The following is a 24,704-nucleotide window of genomic DNA, read 5'->3' as shown; positions in this document are numbered from 1 at the left end:
ATTGTGTTGGCTGTTTTTCACCTAAAATGTTTTCAGAGACATATTTCAGTGCACTGTTTAGCTGTAATACGAGAATTTGTGAACAGGAAATGGGTGCCTATGAGTGCATAGTGTAAACTGAGGCTGAAAAAACTGAGATCAAACAGTAAAACTAAGCAGTGCTGATCAAATATGGAAATTGAATTAAAATTGTTTGTTACCAGCTGGCCTCCATATTGTCTCCTGTGGAAAAACGCGCAAGCTCGCATCAGGGTCTGTACACATGCCACGTTTTTGCACCCTCAAATTCATTGTTTTTTTTCATTGTTTTTCATTGATTTTTCAGGGTGCGACGGCTGTGCCCTGACATAAACAGAGTTCAACTTTTGGAATGCAGCAGTGCGCACCACATGCCATATGACAAGGACCAACCAATCACAGCTGACAGATATCTTTTCCTTCTTCTGTAAATATCAGTCTGGAAGAAGATCAGCTCTGCGCTCAGGATTGTAGGTAGATAGGCTACAATGTGGTGTTTGTTAATGTTGCCTAGCAACCTTAGACACAACCTACTGTCGTGCTCTTGAAAGCTGGGACGAGTAGCACCCAGTGCCCGACCTCGCGTTTTTCAGCCAGTTAAAAGCTGCGTTCAGAGAGCTTGGAGGTTTCTGAGGACCTGACTTGAAAAGCCTGGAAAAGCCCCTACTTCCAGAAAAAAGTGCATTCATCGCCTCACATCGGACCTTGGATATAAACAAACATGCATGCCCGCAAGAAGATTTTTTTACTTGCGGGTAGCGAAGGGGGCCGCCATTGCTGTAACGTCATGCCACGTCAACTCGGGGTCCTCGGGTTGCTACACTTCCGCACGATGTTCTGAGCGAAAAATTCCGCTCTGACCACGTGTTCAAAGCACTTTTCCCCTGGGTTAATGGTCGGGACCTTGGAACTTCCGACCTTATGAACGCAGCTAAAGACACAGCATGTGTACGGCCCTGAGGACACCCTAAGGAGTGTTTATTGGTCTGCTGCAGCGCAGTGCATTCTGGTAGTTGAAGGTTTTCTACCTCTTGTGCAAAAACGAGTGCCACAGCCCCATTTTTCTCTGTTTTCTCTGGTCATGTAGCACCAGTTTCAAAAGTATTTGCATCTTTCTACAGCGTAGACATCCCACTTTTATGAGAGGACCATCTTTCCATCAGTGAAATACTCCTCTAAGCGTCTGCTGACACTCAAACTAACTCAGTGAACTCAGAGTTGTTTTAATTTGTGGGCACTGGACAAAATGTAAATGAAAAGTGATAACCCATTGTTAGAAAGGATTTTTCTTCCCCCAGTTGTTTAGATTCTTCGTCTGTGTCTTTGTCAGCAGGATATCTGAAAATGGATTTCCATGCAGTCCAGAAGACAGATAGGCCATGTGCCAAGGAATTTGCAGCTCAGTGAAATAAACTGAGACAGAGATTTTAAGTGTTTACTGATGGAATAACTCAGTTTGGCTGACTGACAGTTTCTAAGGATGTGGAGGTTTGTGCTGTGCATATCTTCATTTGGAGAGGTTGTGTTTGTGAAACAGGCTGAAAGTCAGGTCACTTTTCTTTTTTGGCTGTCTATATTGAATTATAGTATAGGGAAACTATGTAACTCCCCTGACCCAAAACTCCCCAGCATCTCCAACAACAGACTGATGTAAGCCCTAACAGCACAGAGCACTGGGATTCAGTTGAATAATATGTTAGTGTTGAAAGTCCCTCTGCATTGAGGTTTTGATCATCATCCAGTGTTGTGAGTCAGGAGATGATCTTTTCGCATGTCAGCATGTATTTTAACATGCCCGTTTATTTGCCTCTAATGTGCAAATGGCGGAGTATGTGCGACAGATCATGTGTCGCGGGTTGTGTGTGAGATATACGATGGCTGTGTGCATACTGACAGTAATTATAGAAGGCCATACCACAGAGCAGCCCGGGGCTGGCCGACGAACAAGTTATTATAACATCTAATTCATAACCAAATGTCAGGCATGTCTGCAGCCTGTGCTGCGAGCTGTGCGATATAAATCTACAGGGAAGGTGAAGCTGTAAATGCTCGTAATACACGGCTCCCTGTGTGGATTTTTTTCTGTGAGGAGATTATAAATGTGTGCTTGAGGTATCTTTAGATTTGATTTGCAGTTTGCGTATGCTCCGTTATGCTGTGTGAGTGAGTGCATGGCTGAATGTGAGCTGTATATCTGTGTCTGTTTATGTGTGTGTGCCAGGGATAATGTGGCATCTCCAGAGCTGGAATTCCTCTCACACCGCTCTCCACAAGAGACTCTCTGTCTTCCTCTGCTTCCGTAGGAGCTGCGTGTTGTCTGTTTGCTAGTTTCCACTGGTCAAGGTGACCACCTAACAAAAACACCCCCAGCTTTTGATTACAATTGTCCAAATTCCAATGAACCAACATTTGCACAACAAGCATTAACAGAGCCAAAATATGTTTATGTCAATCAACATTTATTATCCCAGCTTCTTTTCCGTGGTGTCTAACTCAGAAAACAGGTGAGAGTGTTTAGGCGGAGAAACAAAGCAGAGATAGCCCCATAAAATCTTTATGGAGCCCCACTGGCTACTGTCTCGTTAGCACTGGAAGTGTACAGTAACGGAAAAGCTGCTCGGAGTCTGCATTATGAGTGTGCGTGCCTGCTCCTGTGTGTATATTTGTGTCCTATAAACTGGAAGCGAGTGCTATAAAAGTGAGATTGGGATGAAACTGCAGGGGATAATTATGCGTTCACAGCACACATGGTCATTAATAACACCGAGGCCGAGCCTATTTTTACTGTATCTAGCTCAGAGGCTAACATATGGCAGAGCGGCTGACTTGACATAACAGGATGTGCAAAAGGATTTAATAGACAGTCCAGTGTCGTGCGTGGGCAAGGAGGGCCTGCGCTCTGTGGTTTGTGAGTCTATCTGACAACAGCAGGGGGCACCACTATGTCCCATTCTACTGCCCCAGTCTCACATAGAGGAAGCACTTGGAGGAGAACACAGAGAGGAAGCAACATTTTGAAAGGGGTTTAAAAAGATGGCAGAACATACTGCGCCCATGGGAAAGCTGCTGATGAGGAAGACACCGAGAAAAAACATGTTTTTGTGAGAAAAATCTGATCTCAAACAGCTCGTCTCATCAGACTAAACAGATACAGTAAATCTGGGTTGTTTGATTTAAGGTTCACTCCATGATATTTTTCTTTTAGTAAACACTACAGTGAAATCCTAAATAGTATCCAGGAAATCTTTATCACCACATACTGTATAAAAACTTTTTTACTGTGTCCAAAATCACATACAATGCACAACATGCCTAAGATGTGTGCTATTGTTTAACATACTTTTGTGTGAATTAACAGTGGTATGTGCCTTTTCGGATGCCAAGCCACCTTCTTACAGCACTCTTGCTGTAACTATGGTAACCCGTGCCAACCTCAGCTCTACAGGCACTTTAAAAAAGATTTTTAAAAATATATGGGCTGCACAATTAATCGAAACAGTCAAAATTGCAATTTGGTCACGGGAAATATCCAAATGTGGTCAAATGTGTCACATCATGCCATTTTAATTAAAGCATTATGGTGCTACAGAGACGCCTCAGCCTACAAATCATCGTCAAAACAAAAGGAATGTGCTTATTTGTAAAGACCCCAGAAAAAAAAAATCACATTTCTATCATTTTTATATTTTTTTCTTTAGTGAAAATTATGCAAAAACTACCAATCCCACTTAAATCATGCATTAGACTGCAATCACAGCATCAGCCAAAGTAATCACAATATGATTGTTTACGTATATCATGCAGCCCCCAAAAATATACTACACAAAGCAAAGTGAAATCTTGTTCTTACAGTTAAACTGAAGCCTTATCGACTTTACAGAACATCTCTGTTGCTGTCCGCCATTGTCACATTGTTGTCTTACCCAGTTACATGGTCAGCGTAGTGTCCAGTGTTTGCATAATATAATATAATATAATATAATATAATATTTTTTACCAGAAATAATATGCAATTTTAATACTATTGGTTTCATACTAAGGGTTCAGCCATACTAAAATATCCCATGCAGATTTCTCTCTCATGTCTTACCTATAAACTTAGTAGTCACTGAATTAACTATCAAAGGGCTGAGGGTGAAGTTAGAGCACGGGGACAGCTTCTCTGTGTAACTTGATTCACTTTAACGTCTGAAAAAAGAACGTAGGACGACTGAACATCGACAGCAGTAGCAGCATCTCACATTTTATATATATCATTCCACCAAAGTTGATCATAACTCTCATTACCTGCACATATGGTGTGCAATATTGAATGGCTCCAATAAAATATGTGAACAGTACATGAATGTAGATAACATTAAATTATGTAGATGCAAAATTAACATATTTATATTTAAAAAAAAAAGAGACCATCTCCTTGCTTTGACTTGAGTGCAAGTGATTAACTATGTGGACCTCAGGAGGAGTAGTTTTTGCCAAGATAACAATGAGGATCCAACTAATCAAGGAACAGCAAACTCTGATCATGTTCATATCAGCCAGGGATAACAAATTATGCAAAACTGTGTTGCAGTGTAGCTGTTCAGTGTACTGTTTGATAGATTAGACAGTGATGGCTGTCCAGATTTCTTTCAGTTCTATAAAACACTGGCCAAGTATACAGCCAATCAATAAAAAAACAAAACAAAACAAACAAACAAGAAATCGAACTTTAATTTGTATTCTGTGTTTTTATTTGCAGTTTTCCCATCATTAAAACCTAGTTTGAACTCTCATAAATTGAAAACATTCAGTGAAGTTAATCAGTAAAATGTGGGTTCTTTGGAATCTGTCTGACGCAACAGTTAGTTTTACCCAATTTCAACACATTTTTAGAGGAGCTGTTTATGACATTCAGAACATTGATAGCAGCAAACAACTATTTGTAATGTGAGGATATAGCGTGATGCGGTCCTGACCAGAGGATGAAGTCACTCTCCCTCTGTGTTTGTTGTTATAGGAGCTTCTCTGTTTGTTTGCATGTTAGTGCGTGTGAGTCCCTGTGTGTGTATTCTGTTGGCTAGTTTACACTGTCCCCACCCACAATGTTGTTGTTCCCCCCAGGTTAACACTGTTAGCTCTGTCAGCACTGTTGCAGTTGTTAGCGCTGTTAGCATGTTACATGCTAGCCCCTTGCTTAGCCCCTCCATGTTGAGAACTGTGTGTAAACAACCTCAATCAGGCTCTGAATCACAGATATGCTCTGAGTGCTATAAACAGCTCCTTAAAAGTGCTTTAACATATTCATGAGCACCATCCCATTGGCGTACCAGCAGTTCTTCCTGGATAGGATGCACTCTGACCACTCACATGCTCTTTCATTGTTGTGAAACTGCTCTGCTGCAGTCCATCTCGTGAGGAGCTCACAGAGCACAGACAGTGAGATAACCAGTCGAGTGTATGACACACTGGACATTAGCTGTCAGCCTGGCACTGCCACTCTGACACCAACACAGCTGCCAGCCGAGTCTCATGACCTCCATCCACAGCGAGACCAACGCATCTCCACTGTCTGCACCTGTGGACTCAAACAAACAAACAGCAAACAAACATGCACTTATACCCTCTTCTTGTTATTTTCAAGCACACGTGTGAACAGCATCTGAACAAAGATGCAGTTTTTTTCTTCTTCCACGGCCACCCCTGCCTGTAAATATGCACCCAGCTCAACAACACTGTTCGCTCAGTTGAAGGACTCGGGCCTCTCACACGGCACTGCTCATACCTTTGGAAGCTCGCTTACATCCAAAACAACATCTGTCCTTTCAGTCGCGCCTGATTAAAACACCCTGGAATCTCAGTTCACACACTCGCACACACACAATAGTGTAACATAATCACCTGCCACATGGCCACGGAGGCGTACACTGCACGGAGAATCTGGGGATCCAGGGCTTAGCAGAAATATGCTTTGTTTATATATCGGCGGTTTTCTACACAAAGCACATGAAAGAGACCTGCAATTACCTCCGCATCAATAAAAGCATGGATTACTGTGCGTAAATCCCACTCGGAAATACTCGTGTCTGTGTGAGGCACAGTGTAATTTAGTGTAAACTGTAGGCATATAGAAACTCTACATGTCATTGAGTTGGAGAGCGTGCAATGAAGTAGAAGCCAACACATACAGAGCTCTTAGAATTAAATGTCTAATTCATTTAAAGCAGCAGTGTGTAGGATTTAGTGGCATCTGGCAGTAAGGATTGCAGTTTGTGATCAGCTGAAACTTCTTGCGTGTGCCAAATGTGAGCTCCCGGTTACAATTTCTTCAATGAATATTGTTCAGGAGATTTTTATTGGGAGCCAATTTATCTGCAGAGGTCTATTCCTCTCCAAAACTAGCTGACCAGGGGATTAAAACCAGTTGTTATGCCCCAGTCTAGGGATGTTAGAGCGAAACATAAAAAGTGAAACAAAGAGCATGTGTATGGACAACAGTGAGCAATTTATCGCTAATACAGTGGCCACGGCCAAAATAACAATAAAACCCACCAATGTGCAGTTACATTTATACACGTCAGGCTAAGGTATAGGGTGTAGGCCGTGTAGATTCGACGCAGAAGTGTAAAGCCGTCTTAATTTGTGTATAACCCACGTATTTGGGAAGGCTGTGGTCATGTGACCAATGCGCTGATGGGATCAAAGAATCAAGTAGTCCACGTAAGGAGACAGCCTTGGATGGGTCACAAAGCACAGGACTTTTCCCCAGGACACCAGTATTTTTTTTTTTTTTTTTTTTTTTTTAATTTGTGTGAATTCTGGAGCACATTCAGGACACATTCACACTGGCGCTATTTGGTCCGCATTAAATGAACCCTGGTCCGCTTCCACGGATAGTCCGGTTCGTTTGGAGTGGTGTGAACTGAACAACCGAGCAAACCCTGGTCTGCTAGAAAGCTGGCAAGTGAACCCTGGTGCGGTTCACTTACAGTGGGAAATGCAAATGGATTATCCAGCGAACCAAAGAGAGGAAGTGACGTAGAGCACAATACATTCTGGTGTTGTGTTTTTGTGGTGACCAGGCCGGCTGAAGGGGATAGATTTCCATTTTCGGTCCTGGACAATCCATGAGCCGGGTTTTCTTCCTCCTTACGCTTATTTTCTTCCTGGTCAGTGGACATTTTGGGCAATACTGCCCTCAAACGAGCAGCTGTTGTAACTGCGTGACGGTGTCCAGGCGGTTTGGTCTGCTTTAAAAAGTGCAGTGTGAAAGTGAACCTCACCAAATGAAGGTGTGAAATTTTTCAGCATTCTCTGCTCAATGGAAACCCTGGACTATCCTGGTGTGAAAGCGCCCTTAGATATGAAGATAAATAGCTTTGTAAATTACCCCCAAAGATATATATTTTTTAATTCAATCAAAGATGGCCATGGTCCACTGGTTGAGATTCGCTGGTTTAGACAGCATTTTTTTAATGATTTAGTTGGAATGCAAAGTAAAACATAGGTCACTATAAAATATGAACCCTTCACAACAAAGCAAGGGTTTCGTCGCCACTCTTTTTGCTCTGATTACCATATCTTCATCTATCTCTCACCTTTGTCTTACCCCATGTTTCTATACGTCTCCCTCCTGTTTTCAAACCAGCATGTATAAGTTTACACCCCGAGCTTAATTGGATCGAATGTCCTGAACTCTTATCTCTTAGTTGTCCATGTGCCTTCTCTTAGTGATTAATTGGGATCAAGATTTTCACATCATTAATTCCTCTTAGTCAATGGGTCAGAGGCCTGACGGTCCCCAGGCATTTTCTTTGAACCAATCTGGATGTGAGTGTTTATTGTTCTTATTTATATGTGCGTGCATAAATGTGTGTTTACGTGTACTAGAATGTGCATGAAAACGTGTGTGTGTGTGTGATGAGTAGGCGGCCAGGCCAGTCCCACTGAGCTTCACACGCCACTGAGTCTTGTGTGGGAGTTATCACACAAACTCAATTAGCATGACAACTAATTACTGTTGCCTGGGTCCCCTCCCCCAGCTAAGCAACTCATTAAATTAAATCAACACACTGGTCTTTCCACTGAAAACAATGCTTTCGGGGAGTAATAATGAAAACGCCTGGCGCTTGCTGTTTGTGTGCTCTTGGTATTACTTTTCATAGGGTGGTCAAGCATAACAGCGGAGTCTTTTTGAAAGCAGGGGAAACTTCAAATATCAACACAGGAATTACTTTTGGGCTGGAGGGAGGGAGAGAAGAGAGAGGAAGAGGATTGGAAGAGTGTGAGATAAACACAAAGTGATATGCATGGGCAACAGGAGAACGCTGAGAACAACAACAAATAGGTACAGAAAAGAAGAGATGAAGGTCTGCCTGGGGTGTGAGGTGCCTGTGATAACCTGCTGTTTGTAGTGCAATGCACGCTGTCTGTCAAGACTTCTTAAACAGCTCTCACAGTGTACGGTATGTCAGCGAAAACAATCTGGATATGGGCGCAATGGTAAGGAAAGCGTGCCGAGTCTGTATACCTGCACCCACAGAATGTAAGACAATATCCTGTGAGGGTGTCAACGTGATGCAGGAATTCACAGCCATGTAGAAAATAACAATATTTATCAGTGTCACTGAGATGCAGTGAGGATAAAGGAGCAGCTCAGACAAAATATTTTCCACTGAAAATGATCACATTCTTCACGCTGCATTTAGAGGTCAAGTGTGTAGGATTAATGCGGGCTTTATACCTCTGTGTGGAATTGCGAATCGTAAGCTGAAACCATTTCCCTCAGTGGAAACGAAGCTTTTATTTACTTTAATTTCACTGATAAGAAGCAATAAATTGTGAAGACAATAAAGCCTCCACAAACATAGCATTTTAAGTCTTGTGTGTGATTTATCCTGGCTTCATATGAGCAGAGGAAAAGTCCGCTAGCCACTAGGCTAAATTATACAGTGTCAAATGCCATGGGCTTGTGCTAATAATGTTAGCATTTTGTATTTGTTTGGAAAACGTGTTTAGTGTAACACAGTTGTTTTGTCTCAACAGCCTGCACTGTTAGCTTGCTAACGTTCCCTCAATGCAGGGACACAGAATTGTTTGGTTCTTTAAACGAAAATGTGATGTGGTAGAAAACTCTGTGCAAGTAGAAGCTCCAAAGCATGCTGTGAAAAATAAGACCCTCAATAGATTAAATCTGGATTCATAATTTATTTTGGTCTATTTTTAAGTCACAAATAGGATGTGAAACCCTGTTCCAAATTAGTTCATCTTTTTTGTTGTTGTTTTTAGTTTGTTCTGTTTTGTTTGGTTTGCTTCTCGTCTTGCAAAATTTTAGGTATAGTTGTTTGTTTTATCCTTTCAATTGTAGCTATCATCCAATTTTGCCATGTGAAGCACTTTGAGCTACATGTTTGTATGTATCATTTGATATCCTACAATTCTAGAGACTACTACTACTATACAACTCATTTTAATAGTATGCGTGTGTGCATTAGTGCTGTGTGGTCATGCACAACATTCCTTGAGTGCGTTGGTGGTGCCCTTGATGCCTTTCCACTGTGTTGTTAATCACCCCAGGCAGCACAGTTCAAGACTCCCCAAGGGCTATTTTTAAGGACTGGGGTCAGTGACCCCAAGGAAGGGTCACTCTCACTATCAGGGGAGGTCCAGCCACTGCTTTGCCTAAATGCAATCTGCATTCTTTTTCTATCTCTATCTCCTTTTTCTGCTCAGTCTCTGGGCCCCTCATCACTCTTGTCTCTTTCCTCCTCTTCACGCCACCTTTTAGTCCTAACAACTTTTTTCTTTACAAACTCTACAGCATAATTGAACTTTCATCATTTTGATAGTATTATTACATGACTGGCTTGAAAGACTCCACCGCAGTCTTCTCTTACTCACCGACTCCTCCCAGACTTTTATCCTCTTTCTGCTCCTCCCCCCATTCTCTCCCTTCTTTGCTCTAACCTTGCATCATCACCCCTATGAGTGTGTTTAGACACGCTGCTCGGCTTTGTGATAATCTTGCTGAGTCACCTGCTGTTGAAAATGAAACACTGTGATTCTCTGTAATCCAGGAAAGTGCATTTATAGGAAATCTACCATAGTGACTGAAGTTTATCTTTATCATTATGCAGCCTGCGGGAGTGTTTGAGGGGTAAATGAAAGGACTTGGTGGGAGATCAGTTGATTCTTTGTAGGTCCCTGTAATGCCTTCATGTCTGTGGTGAGACCTGCAAGGAACACAGGCTCTTCCCTGAGATTTTGTCTTGTCCCAACCTGTTGTAAATTATTAACTACTGTTCCCACCTAGTCCTCTAAATTAAGTCATTGCCAATGTTGTCACTCCCAGCCCTGCCCCAACACCAATCGGTCTTTAACAGATAACTATAACTGAAGTGCATTGTTTGTTTAATCACCATTTTATTAGGTATTCTGCATCCCTGCTCCTTTTTGAACATTTGGTGATTCCTTTGATACTGTCAACAACTTTTATTGTATGACTAAACAGTGTTGCAGCAACACTGTGAATGATAAAAAATACTGCCAAAAATACAGCAGAATCTCTGTTCATTATACTGTGATGAGTAAAGATGAGGTTGGGAGTTACTGCCTGAAGCGAGGGAGTTCAAGTATCTTGGGGTCTGGTTCACGAGTGAGGGTAGAATGGAGCATGAGATGAATCGCCGGTTTGGTGCAGCTTCTGCAGTGATGTGGGCACTTTGTCGGACCATTGTGGTGAAGAGGGAGCTGAGCCAGAAGGCGAAGCTTTTGATTTACTGGTCCATCTTCGCCCCAACCCTCATCTATGGTCATGAACTCTGGGCAGTGACTGAAAGAATGAGATCACAGATACAAGCAGCCGAAATGAGTTTCCTCCGTGTGGTGGCTAGGCTCAGCCTTAGAGATAGGGTAAGGAGCTCGGACATCTGAAGGGAGCTCAGAGTGGAGCTGCTGCTCCTTTCATGTTGAAAGGGGTCAGTCGAGGTGGTTCGGGAATCTGATCAGGATCCTCCTGGGCACCTCCCATTAGAGGTGTTCCAGGCACGTCCCACTGGTAGGAGGCCCCGGGGCAGACCCAGAACATGCTAGAGGGATTACATATCTAACGCCTTGGGGTCCCCCAGGACGCTTTTATCCACAACCTCATTCTTTTGGTCACTACCTATAGTTCATGACCATAGGTGAGGGTTGGGACATAGATGGACCAGTACATTGAAAGCTTCGCCTTCCGGCTCAGCTCCCTCTTCACCATGATGGTCCGGCGCAGTGCTCACATCTCTGCAGACGCCGCATCAAAACCACTGATCCATCCCATGCTCCATTCTACCCTCACTCATGAACAAAACCCTGAGATACTTGAACTTCCTTGCCCAAATCATTACATACATCACAACCCCTGAAATGGCTTCAGCATTCAAAAAGTCCATTTGATATAAATGCCTCCTGTCTTACGTCTGCGCTAGAGGTTTTCCAGCTCCGTCCCAAACCTGATGACACAGCGTGATTCTCATCCCACAGGAACGCAGCAGGAGAAGACGATCGCATGATAAGACAATGAAACTGTTAATAATTGAAAAAGAGGAGAGATGAAAGGAAAGAGATGAAAGGCATTCAGAGTGTCAAAATAACTTTCATACTCAACACCCATCAGGACGCAGTCCAAGTCCTGAGGCTGTCAAGACTCTGTTCAAAGTAACCTATGCTAGCAATTTATATTCATGACATCATTCTCTTCATGAAAGAGCCCCCTATATATTGTGAGAACCATGAAATAACTTTAGCTTTCACATCCTACTTTCGGGACAAATTTATAGACTCTGTGAATTGGTTGCAGGCGTATCGTCTTCGTGTTCATAGACTCAGAGTTCTGTCCTCATTTCTGATCAGATGCTCACATCTTTTCCAAAGAGCCGATCAAAGGACAGAACACTCCACCATGTAATAAATTGGCAATTAGCTCATGGTGAAATAATTAGCAAGTGACTTTTGTTTCCTCTCGTCTGGCAACGTGACACCTTGATTAGTGGTTAGTGTGAAGAGAGAGAGAGAGAGAGACACACACACACACACACACACACACACACACAGCAGTGTTTGATGAGTGTACACTGAGTCAACAGGCTCATTATTAGGACAGTTTGACCTCTCTGTTTGAGCTGCACCAGGTGGGGTCACACTATGTTGTATTTGGGGAAGGGGGGGTTTTGGCAGGAAGAGTGTTTGTGGCGCAGTATGTGTGTATGTGTGTTTGGGTGAGGGGGTTGCCTTCCAACACCCTTTTTTAGCTGGAAGGAGGGGGAGGATCAGGGTGGTGCCTCAAAAAATACATTGTGGTCATCGTTCATTAGAAACAGAGTAAGACTGATGGACAGAACAATGATGTAATGGCAGTACAGACACGTACACACACACTAGCAGACCAGCCACTTGCTGCTGCTGTCACCCCGGGGTTACAGATGCGAGGTCGGCAGTGCAGACCCCTGCGTTGTCGGCTCACCGGCCTACAAAGCTGCTCTTGTGTGTGCAGGCGTTCGGTGTGTTTAGACTGTAGGCAGGATACTGTTGAGCAGCTGCTGCTCATCCGTAGCCTGTAAAAGTCGTTTCTCACCTACACACACTTTGAGCCGTGAAATTGCATAAAAAGGAGCAATCAGTGCCAACAAAGAGGAGTAACTTGGATGATGAGTTTGGATTTCTGGTGCATGAGTTGACTACTTTAGTCCAAGGTGAAATATCTAAACAACTATTGGATGGATTACCGTGAAATTTGGAACAGACATTCAGGAGGAAGATGAATCCCACTGACTTTAGTGATCTCCTTACTTTTGTCTAATGGCACTATAATGTTAACATTTTATTGAAATATCCCAATGAGAATTGTTTGGATTGGCTTAAAATTTGGTTCAGACACTCATGGTCCCAAAGGATGAACTGCAAAACCCCCGATCCCCTGGGCCTATGTTCCTATGAATCCTATGTTTTGCCATGTAGGATCGGCTTATCCGTGTTACTTCTGTTCTTGTTTTTCAACACACCGCTGAACTGATGAACCCTGAGCCAGATGCAAACTTTCAAGATTACCAAATCTGGATAACCAGTGCTCTGAAAGGGAATACATATGGTAATGTAGGCTACAAGCAATATTAAGAACAACAAGTGGAATAGCTGCTGTTTTGTCACTTCGAAGTGTTTTTATTTGAAGAGACAGAAAACAAAATGGAGGAGGCAGTTGTTAGAAACTGCTTTTGACTGTGTCATTGTAAACAAATAAAAGATGACTTTACTGTAATGACAGGCTCAATAAATCACCAAATGTCTACTTTATCACTGCAGTAATTGAATATCTCTTTGAGTGAAGTTTTACTGCATGTTGTTCCTGAAATACGCCCTGGATCCAGCCTTCTGCTGGGATCAGGATCCTGATTTTTCCTATTGTTGGATCAAGGTATCCCAATCCTACTGAAAAGTTTTTAACACCACATACTGAAGGTTTGATCATTTGATGAATACTAGATTACTTTTTCCAATCTGTTTTTAGAATCCTTTTTAAAGATTTGATCCTATCTGATTGCCGAAATCCGATCACATTACTTTTAAACAACTGGGCCCTGACCTTTGATCTAACACCATAGTTTGATCAAAGTTCGATCAATACTTCGGTTTATGTAATTAAAGGTAACCATTCCCACCAGCCTCCGCTGTATTTTGTGTCTAGTGCTAATTAGCAAATGCATGCTAACATGATAAGACAGCAAACATGATACCTGCTAATCACCAACACTGGGAGCATGATAGCGTGCTGTTGGGAGCAGTTAGCTCAACACGCGACTGTGCTTAAGTCTCACAGAGCTGCTAGTTGAGTTGTAGACTCTAACTCATTATGTTTGCATGCACATTTATACGATTATAGCTCGACTAGGCCATTTAATTGGACTACTGTCCTTGTCCTAGTATACATGCATGGGAGGGGAACTGATTTATTGCCGAAGTGTGTCCGACTCCGCCATGATAGGTGGTGACACGCTCCCTTTCGGCTTGTTAGTATTGGACCTTTTTCCGGTTGGCCATTATGTCACAGACCAAACGATCGAGAGTCGTCCAGCTGTTCCACCAATTTTTTGAACAGGTCACCATTCTGTGTTTTCCTCCCATCCATGTATCTTAAAATATTTAACTCTTTCAGCTGAAACAGCATGCACGGCTCTGGATGTAGATTTCGCCATGTTGTTACTGGCTTCTTGTTCTGTTATGTATTTAATGCTTTCGACTTCTGGGTCAAAGCCCAGGGCGGAAGTCCAATTGACTGGATATCTGCAGGAGTACTTTGACTCCCAAACGCATTATCTGGGTGTGTTAGTCAGACTTTAGTAGGATTTCATTCGGACTAATGTGTTTTAAAAGTCCAGTTTTAGTCGGACTAACACAATGAATACATTTTCTCCAGTCTCCAGACTGTTAGTTTGGTTTTAAGCATAAATGTCTTTGTATTACTGATAAAATCAATCACGTGTAGACTGTGCTGCAAAAATGAGGAGATGTCCCTGAAACGTGTTGGAGCCTTTTGCACCCTTCATAATCCACAATAGACGGCCTGTATCATGTATCTCCTTCCACTACAGGTGAAACTGTATCTGTGGGGATCATTGTGTAACTGATCACTTTTTGCATGGTTACAGAGAGGAATGTGTGGTTAATGTTTTTCCTGGTCTTTTCTTTTTCCTCTGGATATGTTACCTTTAAATACGTGTTCTCATTGCGTGTGGTGTTGTAGGCTGATCTGGTAAACAGCAGGTGAAGCAGCATTTTCAATTGGCTTGGAACCACGGGGAAGGGAGCTACAGCGAGGTGATTTAAAAGGTTCAATCTTACACTCCGTCTCTCTCTTTCTCTCTGTCTCTCATCCTTCTGGCATCTGTCACAAGACCCGGCAGCTGTTGCAGCTCGGAGAAAATGTGCTTCTGACAACAACAGGGAGAATCAGAGAGAGTCTCAGGACTTCTTCATTACAATAGAGTAGCCTGCTGGTGGAGCGGAACAAACGGCTGATCAGACAGGATAGCTGTGCAATTTCATGCTTGTACATAACATGTTTCTTTTTATCTTACGTATTCAAATGAGATCTGGGGCCCAGAGGACGCTGCTGTTGCATTGTGTACCAACTGCTGTTTGTGATCTGAACAAATTAAGCAGTTACAGTCAAAGTCCCATGTTTTTTTTCCTCATGTTATTGTCCAGGAGTTTGTCCAGATTTTTGCCAGGCGCAGGACCCAGCATGCATCACCCCCTTAAAAACATTTTTCCCATGCGCTTTTTTGTTTTTCATACAATTGTGTGGAGAATGTGCTTTGTTCACTGTCCCTATTCAGCGCTGGCTGGAGAGACGTATTGGTGGAAAGCCCTGTCAGCATGAGATAAAAAGTTTTCTGAGCTTAAATCAGGGGTGTCAAACATACAGTCCGTGGGCCAGAACCGGCTCGCCTAAGGGTCCAAACAAAGGGGTTAAACAAGGTATTGCCTACTTCACGTAAAATTCTGCTTCAGAGGGTTTTCCACCCTGACAGGCAAACAGTTCTCTGATATAACAATGAATACTTAGGCGCAATTTATACTTCTGCATCAAATCTACGCCGTAGCCTGACATGCACCTCCCTAGAAATGTAACTACACATCACGGCGATGCAGACCACCTGTCTGTTTCTGTAAGCTGAAACCATTTCCCTCAGTGGAAACAAAGCTTTTGTTTACTTAAATTTCACAGATAAACAATAAATTGTGAAGACAATAAAGCCTCCACTAAAATAGCATTTTAAGTCTTCTGTGTGATTTATCCTGGCTTCATATGAGCAAAGGAAGTCTCGGTCGGTCGCTAGGCTAATTTATACAATGTAAAATGCCATAGGCTTGTGTTAATAACGTTAGCATGTTGAATTTGTTTGGAAAATGTGTTTAGTATAAGACAGTTGTTTTGTCAGTGAACCTTGTGAGTTGTAATGGAGACAAATTTTGTAACGTTACCTTTGTTAAATGTTGCTGTTGTCCCTGGTTTCATATGAGTAGAGGAAAAGTCTGCTAGCTGCTAGGCTGATCTATACAATGTAAAATGCCATAGGCTTGTGCTAATAACGTTAGCATGTTGTATTTGTGGGGAAAATGTGTCCAGATAAAGACAAGTGTTTGTCTGTGAATGCTGCGAGTTATAGTGAAGCTGATTTGTGTACTTGAGTTTGAGATTGTTTCTATTAAGCCATGATTAATGTGTGTTTAATGTGTGTTTTGAATCAACTAAACTTCACAGCACTTTATAGAAACCTACATCGCCAACTGGTGTTTTGGAGGTGTAAGAGTGACACAGACACACCACCGCACAAGTATAAATGCTCACAGCAGTGTAGGCTACGTAGGGTCTGCTATCTCTCAGGCTGTTCATTTATTTTGTAAAAGGATGAACGTCTACAGAATGTACCTTGGGGAGATGATGGTACTTATAGGTTGTTGCGTGATGTTTTTATTGATTCAACCCATCTGAAATCAAGTTAGGCTGTTTGTGGCCCATGAACTAAAATGAGTTTGACACCCCTGCCTTAAATGAACTATACTCCTGTGATGGCTTTCAGAGCGATACTGGCCTCTGCAAAACTCTAATCTCACCATTTAAAGCGTCCATAGACTGCAATAGGGACATAATGATTATTTTTTATGTAGGATATGGTCACTGAAGTCACCAATGAGTACAGCAGACATATGGAAACTCATAACTATGGTGTTTGGGGTTAAAACTAAAAGTGCCTTATGGTTAGATTATATAATATTTCTCACACAAATCTGGAATGACCTCTCATATGACTTACTGAAATATTAATGACTCGTCATTCCTGGCCATTGTGCCTCTGACACAAGTGTGTTTTTCCTCTGTAGTGTTTTGTTGGGAGGAGTGTGTGTGTGTGTGTGTGAGTGAGGCAGAGACAGAGGGAGAAACGGCGGGTGCAGAGAGGGGGAGGCGCAGTGTTTGGAGGATTTGCTCTCAGCTCCGGGCGTCCTCTCACTCGATATTTTTAATGGAAATACGCTTCTGTGTCCTCGCTCTACTAGTTTAGACACTTTTCCATCACTCGTCGAGGATTTCCTTTAACTTCCCAGGAACTTCACACCCACTTGGACGACACATTCCCCCGGTGTGAGGTTTGCTTTCTGCCCGGGCAGGGATCCGCGGTGTGCGGACTGTGGAGCAGGGAACACCCGCTAGGAAAAAGTTTCAGACCTGTTGTGGGGCAGCTCAGAGCCGGTTTTCTTTCCGTTTTCCGTTTGTTTTAATTACTTGAATTCGACGCACGAGTTGTTGTGGGAGTTTCGTAAACATGTCAGGACGCAATTTACGCACTAAACTTCGGATCGTGCCAAGCAATGCTGGAGCGTTTCACCGGTGCGTCAAGGGCAACTTTGTCTAGGAGCAGCCTTGGCACCCATATCTCGTTTGTTGCTGCTGATCAGGCCCCCCCTGCCTGGAGGCTTGGAGTCGAGATTTTTGTGCGCCAGATTGGTCTGACTGAACATATTGAAACATTATGGAGGGTGATCAGGGGACCGGTGCGCCTGCCGAGGAGCCCCGGGCAGACAGCGCTGCCGCGTCCGACAGTTTTTCCCAACTGTGGACGGACGTTATGGGGATGCTGGTAAGTTTTAGGGGAGGAAGGGGAAGGGGGGCAGGGTGATAGACTGACATCATACACTCACAACTAACTGAGAGTTTCCCCTCCTAATCCTCAAAGTTGACACTGATTTGCAGATTGAGTGATTGAGTGGGTGCATGCAAATCACGCATCAAATCACCTCTTCGCGTCCTTATAGGCCGCAGATTTAAATCCACCAGCACTCATGTGGTCCGGGATTCAGCTGGGTTAGGTGCTGGTGACGAATTCATACTGTTAAATCAGTCGGATCTCCATGCAAACAGGACTCAAGTGAGCCTATGGTATGTTACACATTGAAGAATAACCCTTTGTACGAGGTGTTGTGTTTGCTGCCATGTTCTTTGTGGCTGTGGAGCATTTCATGCTTTGTTTGGTTTGACTGGATGGGCTGTTATTTCTCTCCAAGTTAAACATGATTTTGTTGCTGAGGCCTCCGGCTGAGGAGTGTGTTGTGTCTTTATTGTTGACTGGATGGTGCCAAACATAAAACTGGAAATGCAGGTTATCAGAGGTGCTTTGGATTTCCTGAAGTTCACCTCAAGGTCTACCAGATTATAATATTTTACACATTTGTGTGTCAGTATTGTGATTGATCACAAGACATTTCTAATGCCCTGTTTTCCATGTGAACTGCTGCTATCTCAGTCTAAATCAGGGGTGTCAAACATACGGCCTGTGGGCCAGAACCAGCCAGCGAAAGGGTCCAATCCGGCCCTCAAGATGACTAGACAAGGTTTCAGGAACAAGTTAAACAATGTGTTGCCTGCTTCAGAGGCTTTTCCACCCTGACCAGGATACAGTTCTCTGATATAACAATGCATACTTACTGTGACCATGTTTAAAGATATTGAACAGTGTGTATATGTTCCGCAGTATTGTCAATCAGCAGCTTTAGTTTAAAAGAATCTGTATCAGTAAAAGACAAAAAGGTAAAAGACAATTCAGCTATCTGTTTTGTAAAAGAACGAACGTTGATGGTACTTATAGGTCATTGTGTGATGATTTTATTGGTCTGGCCCATCCGAACCATGAACTAAAATGAGTCTTGACACCCCTGGTCTAGAGAGAGTCAGATTTACTCTACATGTTTGTGACTTTGGAGTTGTCGTATGTTGCAACATCGTTTTTGCATTCTTGATTTTCACAGGCCGTTGTGTCTGATTGATCTGCTGACCAAATGTGTTGCCGTCACTTCCAGTCTCTTCAAAGACAGAGGTGTTAATTTGGTTTGGTCTGGCACTGAAGATGTGAATGGTGTGTAAATGCAAGAGTGTGTGAGCCTCTGTGTTTGTGTGTGTGCATGTAGGGGGGTGCGTGCGGGGGGCGTCCTGCCCTCTGACACCGGGTGGGAGACCTGGCTCCCGGCCAGGCAATTTATCTAGATTTATTGCTCTGGAGGCAAATGTCTGCAAGGCTGTGCTCATCTTTGAGGTTTTTCCCCTTGAGCTGAAACACACATGCACACACACAGTGGAGGATACGCAGGCCTATGGAGTATACACACCTCTTTTTCTGGCTGTTTACTGTATATTGGAATATATAGGGCAGTATACCCACTTCCTCTTAGGTGACCTACCCATCTTCCTACAGCCACCAACCACCACACAACACAACAGCAACAAGCTCTTTGAACTCTTTTGTTCTTGAGATATTTGTCAGACACATCTCCACTGTGTTCTCCAATCATCTTTTAAAGTTTTCACCAGTTAATAATATTGATAAAAGCCTCATTTTCTTTGCTAACATCAACACAGTTGGAACCATACACTAATGCTAATGCCAACAAACATCCTGCAACACTCATCTAAAGTGATTTGGAAATCATCAGCTATGCTGCCAGCAGACATAGCACTCTGGTATTATTTCAATATCACTGACCTCAGCTTTTGTTGGACTCTTGTTCCACGTACTGTATCACATTACACGTTTATGTCTTGGGAAAGCCTGGATAGCTGTGACCATCTTATTTTCCTATTGGAAAGATTAGAAGTGTGAAAGTATGGAACTCGATCGGCCTTTTTGGCTGCTGACGGCGTCTCGCAAAAGTTCAGCAGGTCAGTTTGTCATACTAGAACTAACTGGTCGACAGCCGTGATAATGAATGATTTTCTTTTGGGTGCTCTTCTCGGAAAGTGAATGGACTTCTGGTGATGAGCTGTTGGAGATGATGTCGGCCTGCAGGCGTAGTTTATGTAAATACAATGGTTTCCTTATACTGTGTCTTTGCAGTATTCCTGCGGGTGATAAGCACACAAGAAGATGTTTTTATTGCTTTGAAAAGGTATTGATTTATTGGCTTAAATAGTACACAGTCCCAATAAAAAAACACAAAAATAAGTCTCTTAAAGGAGCAGTGTGTGGGGTTTAGTGGCGTATAGCAGTGAGGATTGCAGATTGCAACCAGCTGAAACTTCTCTCATGTGCCAAGCGTGCACTCCTGCTTAGGATTCCCCTCAGTGTTGATTGTTGAGGAGGTTTTTACTGGGAGCTAAAGTATCCGCTGAGGTCTCTTCATCTCCAAAACAAACAGACCTTACCTATTACTTATTATATTATATCCATTTCTGCCAATATATCCCTTAAATCCAGCACACTGGACCTTTTAAATATCCCGACTTTCACTCCCAACAATGTACTCAGGCTCCTATCTTTGAGCAATATCCGGAGCACAATGAACACCTATCTCAAAATCAAATGGATCTGCTATATATAAATGTTGCCCTATGACTTTCAATGGCTTTTGTTCTGCTGGGGAGCCCATATGTGAATACCCTTTAAAATTTTGGGTTTGCGCCAAGCCTGTTGACCCAAATTTAACTCACTGTTACAAATGCGTTTTGTCATGGCTTCCCCACACGTGAGAACAGGCCTGCATACTTATACGGATACTCGTCAACTCCTGATAAAGATCAGGTCGACATGCTTACAACACTCCTGTCTTTCACTCTTTACTTTGTGTTTCAGCACGCACGCCAAACTCAAGAGCTCCTCTTTCCACTGAGGTGACAGCACAGATAAGCATTAAAACAGCCAGTGGCAAAGCGCGAGCTCATCCTACGTAATGTCATCTGCAGTTGTGCCTTCAAAATATGTTTTCGTCATGTTTTGGCTGTAAATCAAACGGCACTGCGGGAGTTTTTCTGAGCAGGCCTTGACACTGAAGCTAACCATGCACAGCAGCCTGTTGTGGAATGTGTTTAATAAGAATACCTAAGAAAGCCAGTCATTTATTTGTGGTTGAAGCCGAGTAAATAGCACTTGAGCTAATTAAGAGTCAAAGGCGTTTTATGACGGAACGGTGCAGGAGCTAAGGCTGGTCTAAGAGGTCGGATTTACAGATGTCTGAAGGGGGATTTGCTCCTAGTTCTTCTGGAGACAGGTTTTTTTTCCTCAGACCTGAACTTCCTTTATCGAATGCTAAATGAGCATGTTAAAACTGCCTGACTGGAAGCCAAGAATTCTGCATCAGCATAATGTGCTTTGAGGTGTGCATTTATACAGACGTTAAGATCTCTGTAATAATCAGTTCCAGTTCCTCTCCATTGCTTCTCCTTTAGCAAATGTCCTATGACTCTCAGGGGTTCAATTTGATCTGGAATAACTGCTGTGTTTCTCAACAAAACATAGAGGAGAAACACTGAGACTCAGGGAACGCTTCCAAGTTTGCTCTTTCCTAGTCTAGATTATTTGATCACAAACCCGGATTTACCTCTTTGAAAGAAGCGCCTCATCCCGATCTTGCTTGAAAGGTCATCTTGAGCTGAGGCCTTGTGGAAATATTGTACTTGCCTGCAGGGAATCTGTCTCTGTTTTGAAGAGAGTTTTGTGGTGTTTCACACAGTGTGGGTGGGAGTTTGTCCATTTGGAGAACACTGATTGTGTACAAGTCGGCACTTCATCTCGAGACCTAAGGATTGGATACAGCTCTCCAGACGTGAGTATTGATTGTGTCTGGGAAACATATGGTTAGATGAGGTGATCTCTATGTGCTTCCTCCCACATAGCACTTCATACAGAGTGGCGGCATATGCTCCGTTCCTTTTCTGCCAAACCGTGGTTAGCTAGGCCACGTTATGTCTTTGCCAATAATGTTCTAACACAGTCTATCATAGCCTTAATTTTGTCTATTGTTGCCCAGTCCAACTCAGCTCACTCCCCCTCCTCTCCCCTCCCTGACTGGTCTCATTATTGAGGTCACTCAGAGATCTGGCAGGTTTCCTCTGTTGGGATGGCAGAGCACTGTTCTGCTCAAGCCACGGATATCCTCAGGAAGCCCTCTAAAGGGGGTGGGCTGTGCCCCCTGGCCTCACCTTCCTCGACAGTCATCCCCCTTTTGCTCCCATGGCCAACATCTTAGTCAGGCTTCATCTGGCTCTAAGTTTTGTGGAATTCTCCACAACAGTGCTTCCAACATTTTCACTGTAGCTGGGTGATGCAATATTTCACATGAGAACCACTCTTTCTTTTCATCCACCTGTCTTCACTTATCTTCAAGGATGGGAATAGATGGAATTTTTGTGATACCTACGCCATTATCAGTCCAGCTCCTTATCTTATTGATTCCTGATCAAATTGCTCTTATTTTTTTGCCTTTATTAGATAGGACCGTGTAAGCTTGAAAAGGGGACAGAGAGGGGATGACATGTAGCAAAGGGCCACAGGCTGGAATCGAGCCTTGCGGTATTTAGCGCCAGTCAAGAGGGCATTTCTTTGTGTCTACTTGTCTAGTAAGTTTGAGTTTTGGTGTAATTGCTAACTTCAAGAGCTAAGTGTAATGCACTGTTTTGCCTTCTGTTTTACTTCATTTCTGTTCAGCTCTTACGTTGGTCGATGGAGTTAATTGAGAACGGATTAAACCGCCTTAGACCATCAGTCCAGACTTGCGTATTTCGACTGGGACGCTACTACTGTTATGTGTAGTATGTGTTTTTTTTATTTTTATGATGGAAGCGTCATTTCTTTTGGACAATTACTGTAAGGCAGCACTACTTGTGCAGCTCCTGAGTCTAAGACAAATTTCCCAATGGGGAGAATAAAGTATATTGCATCGGATCATATCGTATCACATCGTATTGCATCGCAATGTATTGTATCTCAAAACAGTTATGGTATTATAACAGGATATTTATCCTAAGTAACAGACTTCCTGCTAGGTTGGGAAGCAGTGGCAGTCGTGCATGTGAGTGTCAAATTTATGGCATCCCTGGAATTTAAGCCCACGTTGCGTAGAAAAAAATTCATCGCATTGCTGGTGTTTAATGTCTTACTTGAAATGATCATTTTACAGACATTACAAGCAGCACTGTTGTGATCTTTCTTTGTGAATTGAAGCCATGCTTTGGACCGTTTCTTCCTCTCCACTATGACTCCTTTTTGTTCCAAGTTTCCAGCAGCATAGATGAGTTTAAGGTCATTGGTTTGTAACATGCAATTGTCAGAAAAACACACTGGCATTGATAAAGGGAATTGATAGGCTTGGAGGCAGACAACTGTGATGGTTTGGACAATTTGGAACAGGTCCTTGATTCCCATCCCATTTGTCCTTCAGTGAGACTACTGTACTACTCCAGGAAAAAAATGAGCATGTGATTCTTGGTACTGGAGGAGCTGGAGGAAATAGATTGATAGAGGGCTGGGTGGAGTAAAGGATGGATTACTCAGTATTGCTTTAATGATGAGTTGTGTGGTGACTGTGTGGTCAGGGGATCTCTTGTGTGGGTTGGCGTTGAGCCAATGTATCCATGACTCAGGATAAATACGGACAGATGAGTTGGTTCACTTCTTGATGAAACAGTAGCACAATGTAACACAAGACAATTGGTGGCAATTTAAACCTGCCGCACCTGTCCTGAGGTTGTGTGGCAAGTGAAAGCGATCACACTACTGACGTTCAAACATTACATCAGATGCGTGGCTCCATTGTAAACTGCTGTCATTGTTCTCGTCCCCAAGAGAACGGGTGGTCACCAGGCCAGCCCTTTAACAATAGTTAATACCATGTACACTGCCATTCAACCCTGCCAGGAATGTGAGCCCAGAGGATGGACCAGAACAAAGATGTTAGACTGAGCTAATGGCTTTTAGCCTTTTAGCATGTCTTTCTCTACGGTTATAATAAACAAACACTTCCTCTGAGCAACTTTCCAACATCTAACATGATGTGGAAAGCATGAATTGAGTGTAACCTGATTGCGAGATTAGCTGTGCGTCTTGGCAGTGATTCCTAAGCACGCAAGGAGACCTGAGTTATCAGTGCTTTGCATGCTGGCTGTGGAATTTTTTAATAACAGAGATTGCTTTAGTGGTGTGCCATTCATTCAGATGCTCCGTCTTGGAGAAATTGTCACTTCGGCTGTGGACTGCTCGTTCTTGGCAGTGTGTTTATCTAGAATAATAGAAAAGAGCAGCTCATTGTCAGAGTATTAATTCTGTGAAATGTTACAAAATGAACAGTGGTGTGTCATGTCATTGCATCATGAAGTGCTGGAAATGATGTCCATTTGTGAGAAAGGCTACAACGCAGGCCAAGCAGTTTGAATGGTAGACTCTTAGGGATTATTAATTCTACATATATAACATAGAAACATGAAAAGCAGAGGTTTTAACACAGTACATTGAAGCGGCCCTGACTATACTGATTAACTGAATGTCTGAGACGAACTTCTGTGGTTGTAGGAATGCCAGGAATGCCGTCGCTAATTGGTTAAGCGATTGGAGGCTACTGGGTCTTCATGCTGTTTGCATTCTCATGTGTGCCGCCTATTGTGAGCATTTATATATTTATATTCCAGCACTAAATCTGAGGATATTTGATTTGTTTTCCATTAGAGACAGGGGATAAACTATATTTATATCATGGAATCCTGGCACGGATGCTAATCATCCCCATTCCTCCGATGCAATCCTGAATGAATATTGTGTAAATCACTTGGTTATGGCTTAGTAGCAACCACATCACACATTGCTGAAATATTTATCCACTGTGGTGCAACGCCAGTAATTTGCGTCTTGATGGTC

General features: G+C 42.9%; 1 protein-coding gene across 6 annotated transcripts in view; it reads left to right on the top strand.

Moving 5' to 3' along the window:
* Positions 1 to 24,704, top strand: part of sash1a (SAM and SH3 domain containing 1a) — a 256,142-nt gene that overhangs the window by 164,028 nt on the left and 67,410 nt on the right. The window contains exon 1 of one of the 6 annotated variants that reach the window (XM_049589387.1): positions 14,785 to 14,844. The exons of 3 other annotated variants lie outside the window; for them this stretch is intronic. Coding sequence is in view for 2 of the 3 variants with exons in the window: in XM_049589385.1 (XP_049445342.1) it covers positions 17,562 to 17,669 (108 nt within the window). In the remaining variant the exon portion in view is untranslated. Of the gene's footprint in view, positions 1 to 14,784; positions 14,845 to 16,962; positions 17,670 to 17,914; positions 17,969 to 24,704 lie in introns of those variants that run through there. 2 more of the 6 variants (XM_049589385.1, XM_049589386.1) reach the window with 2 other exon arrangements.

This window comes from Epinephelus fuscoguttatus, linkage group LG11 (genome assembly GCF_011397635.1).
Source record: "Epinephelus fuscoguttatus linkage group LG11, E.fuscoguttatus.final_Chr_v1".
NCBI classification, from domain to species: Eukaryota; Metazoa; Chordata; class Actinopteri; order Perciformes; family Serranidae; genus Epinephelus; species Epinephelus fuscoguttatus.
This window is presented reverse-complemented; position numbering and strand designations above follow the sequence as displayed.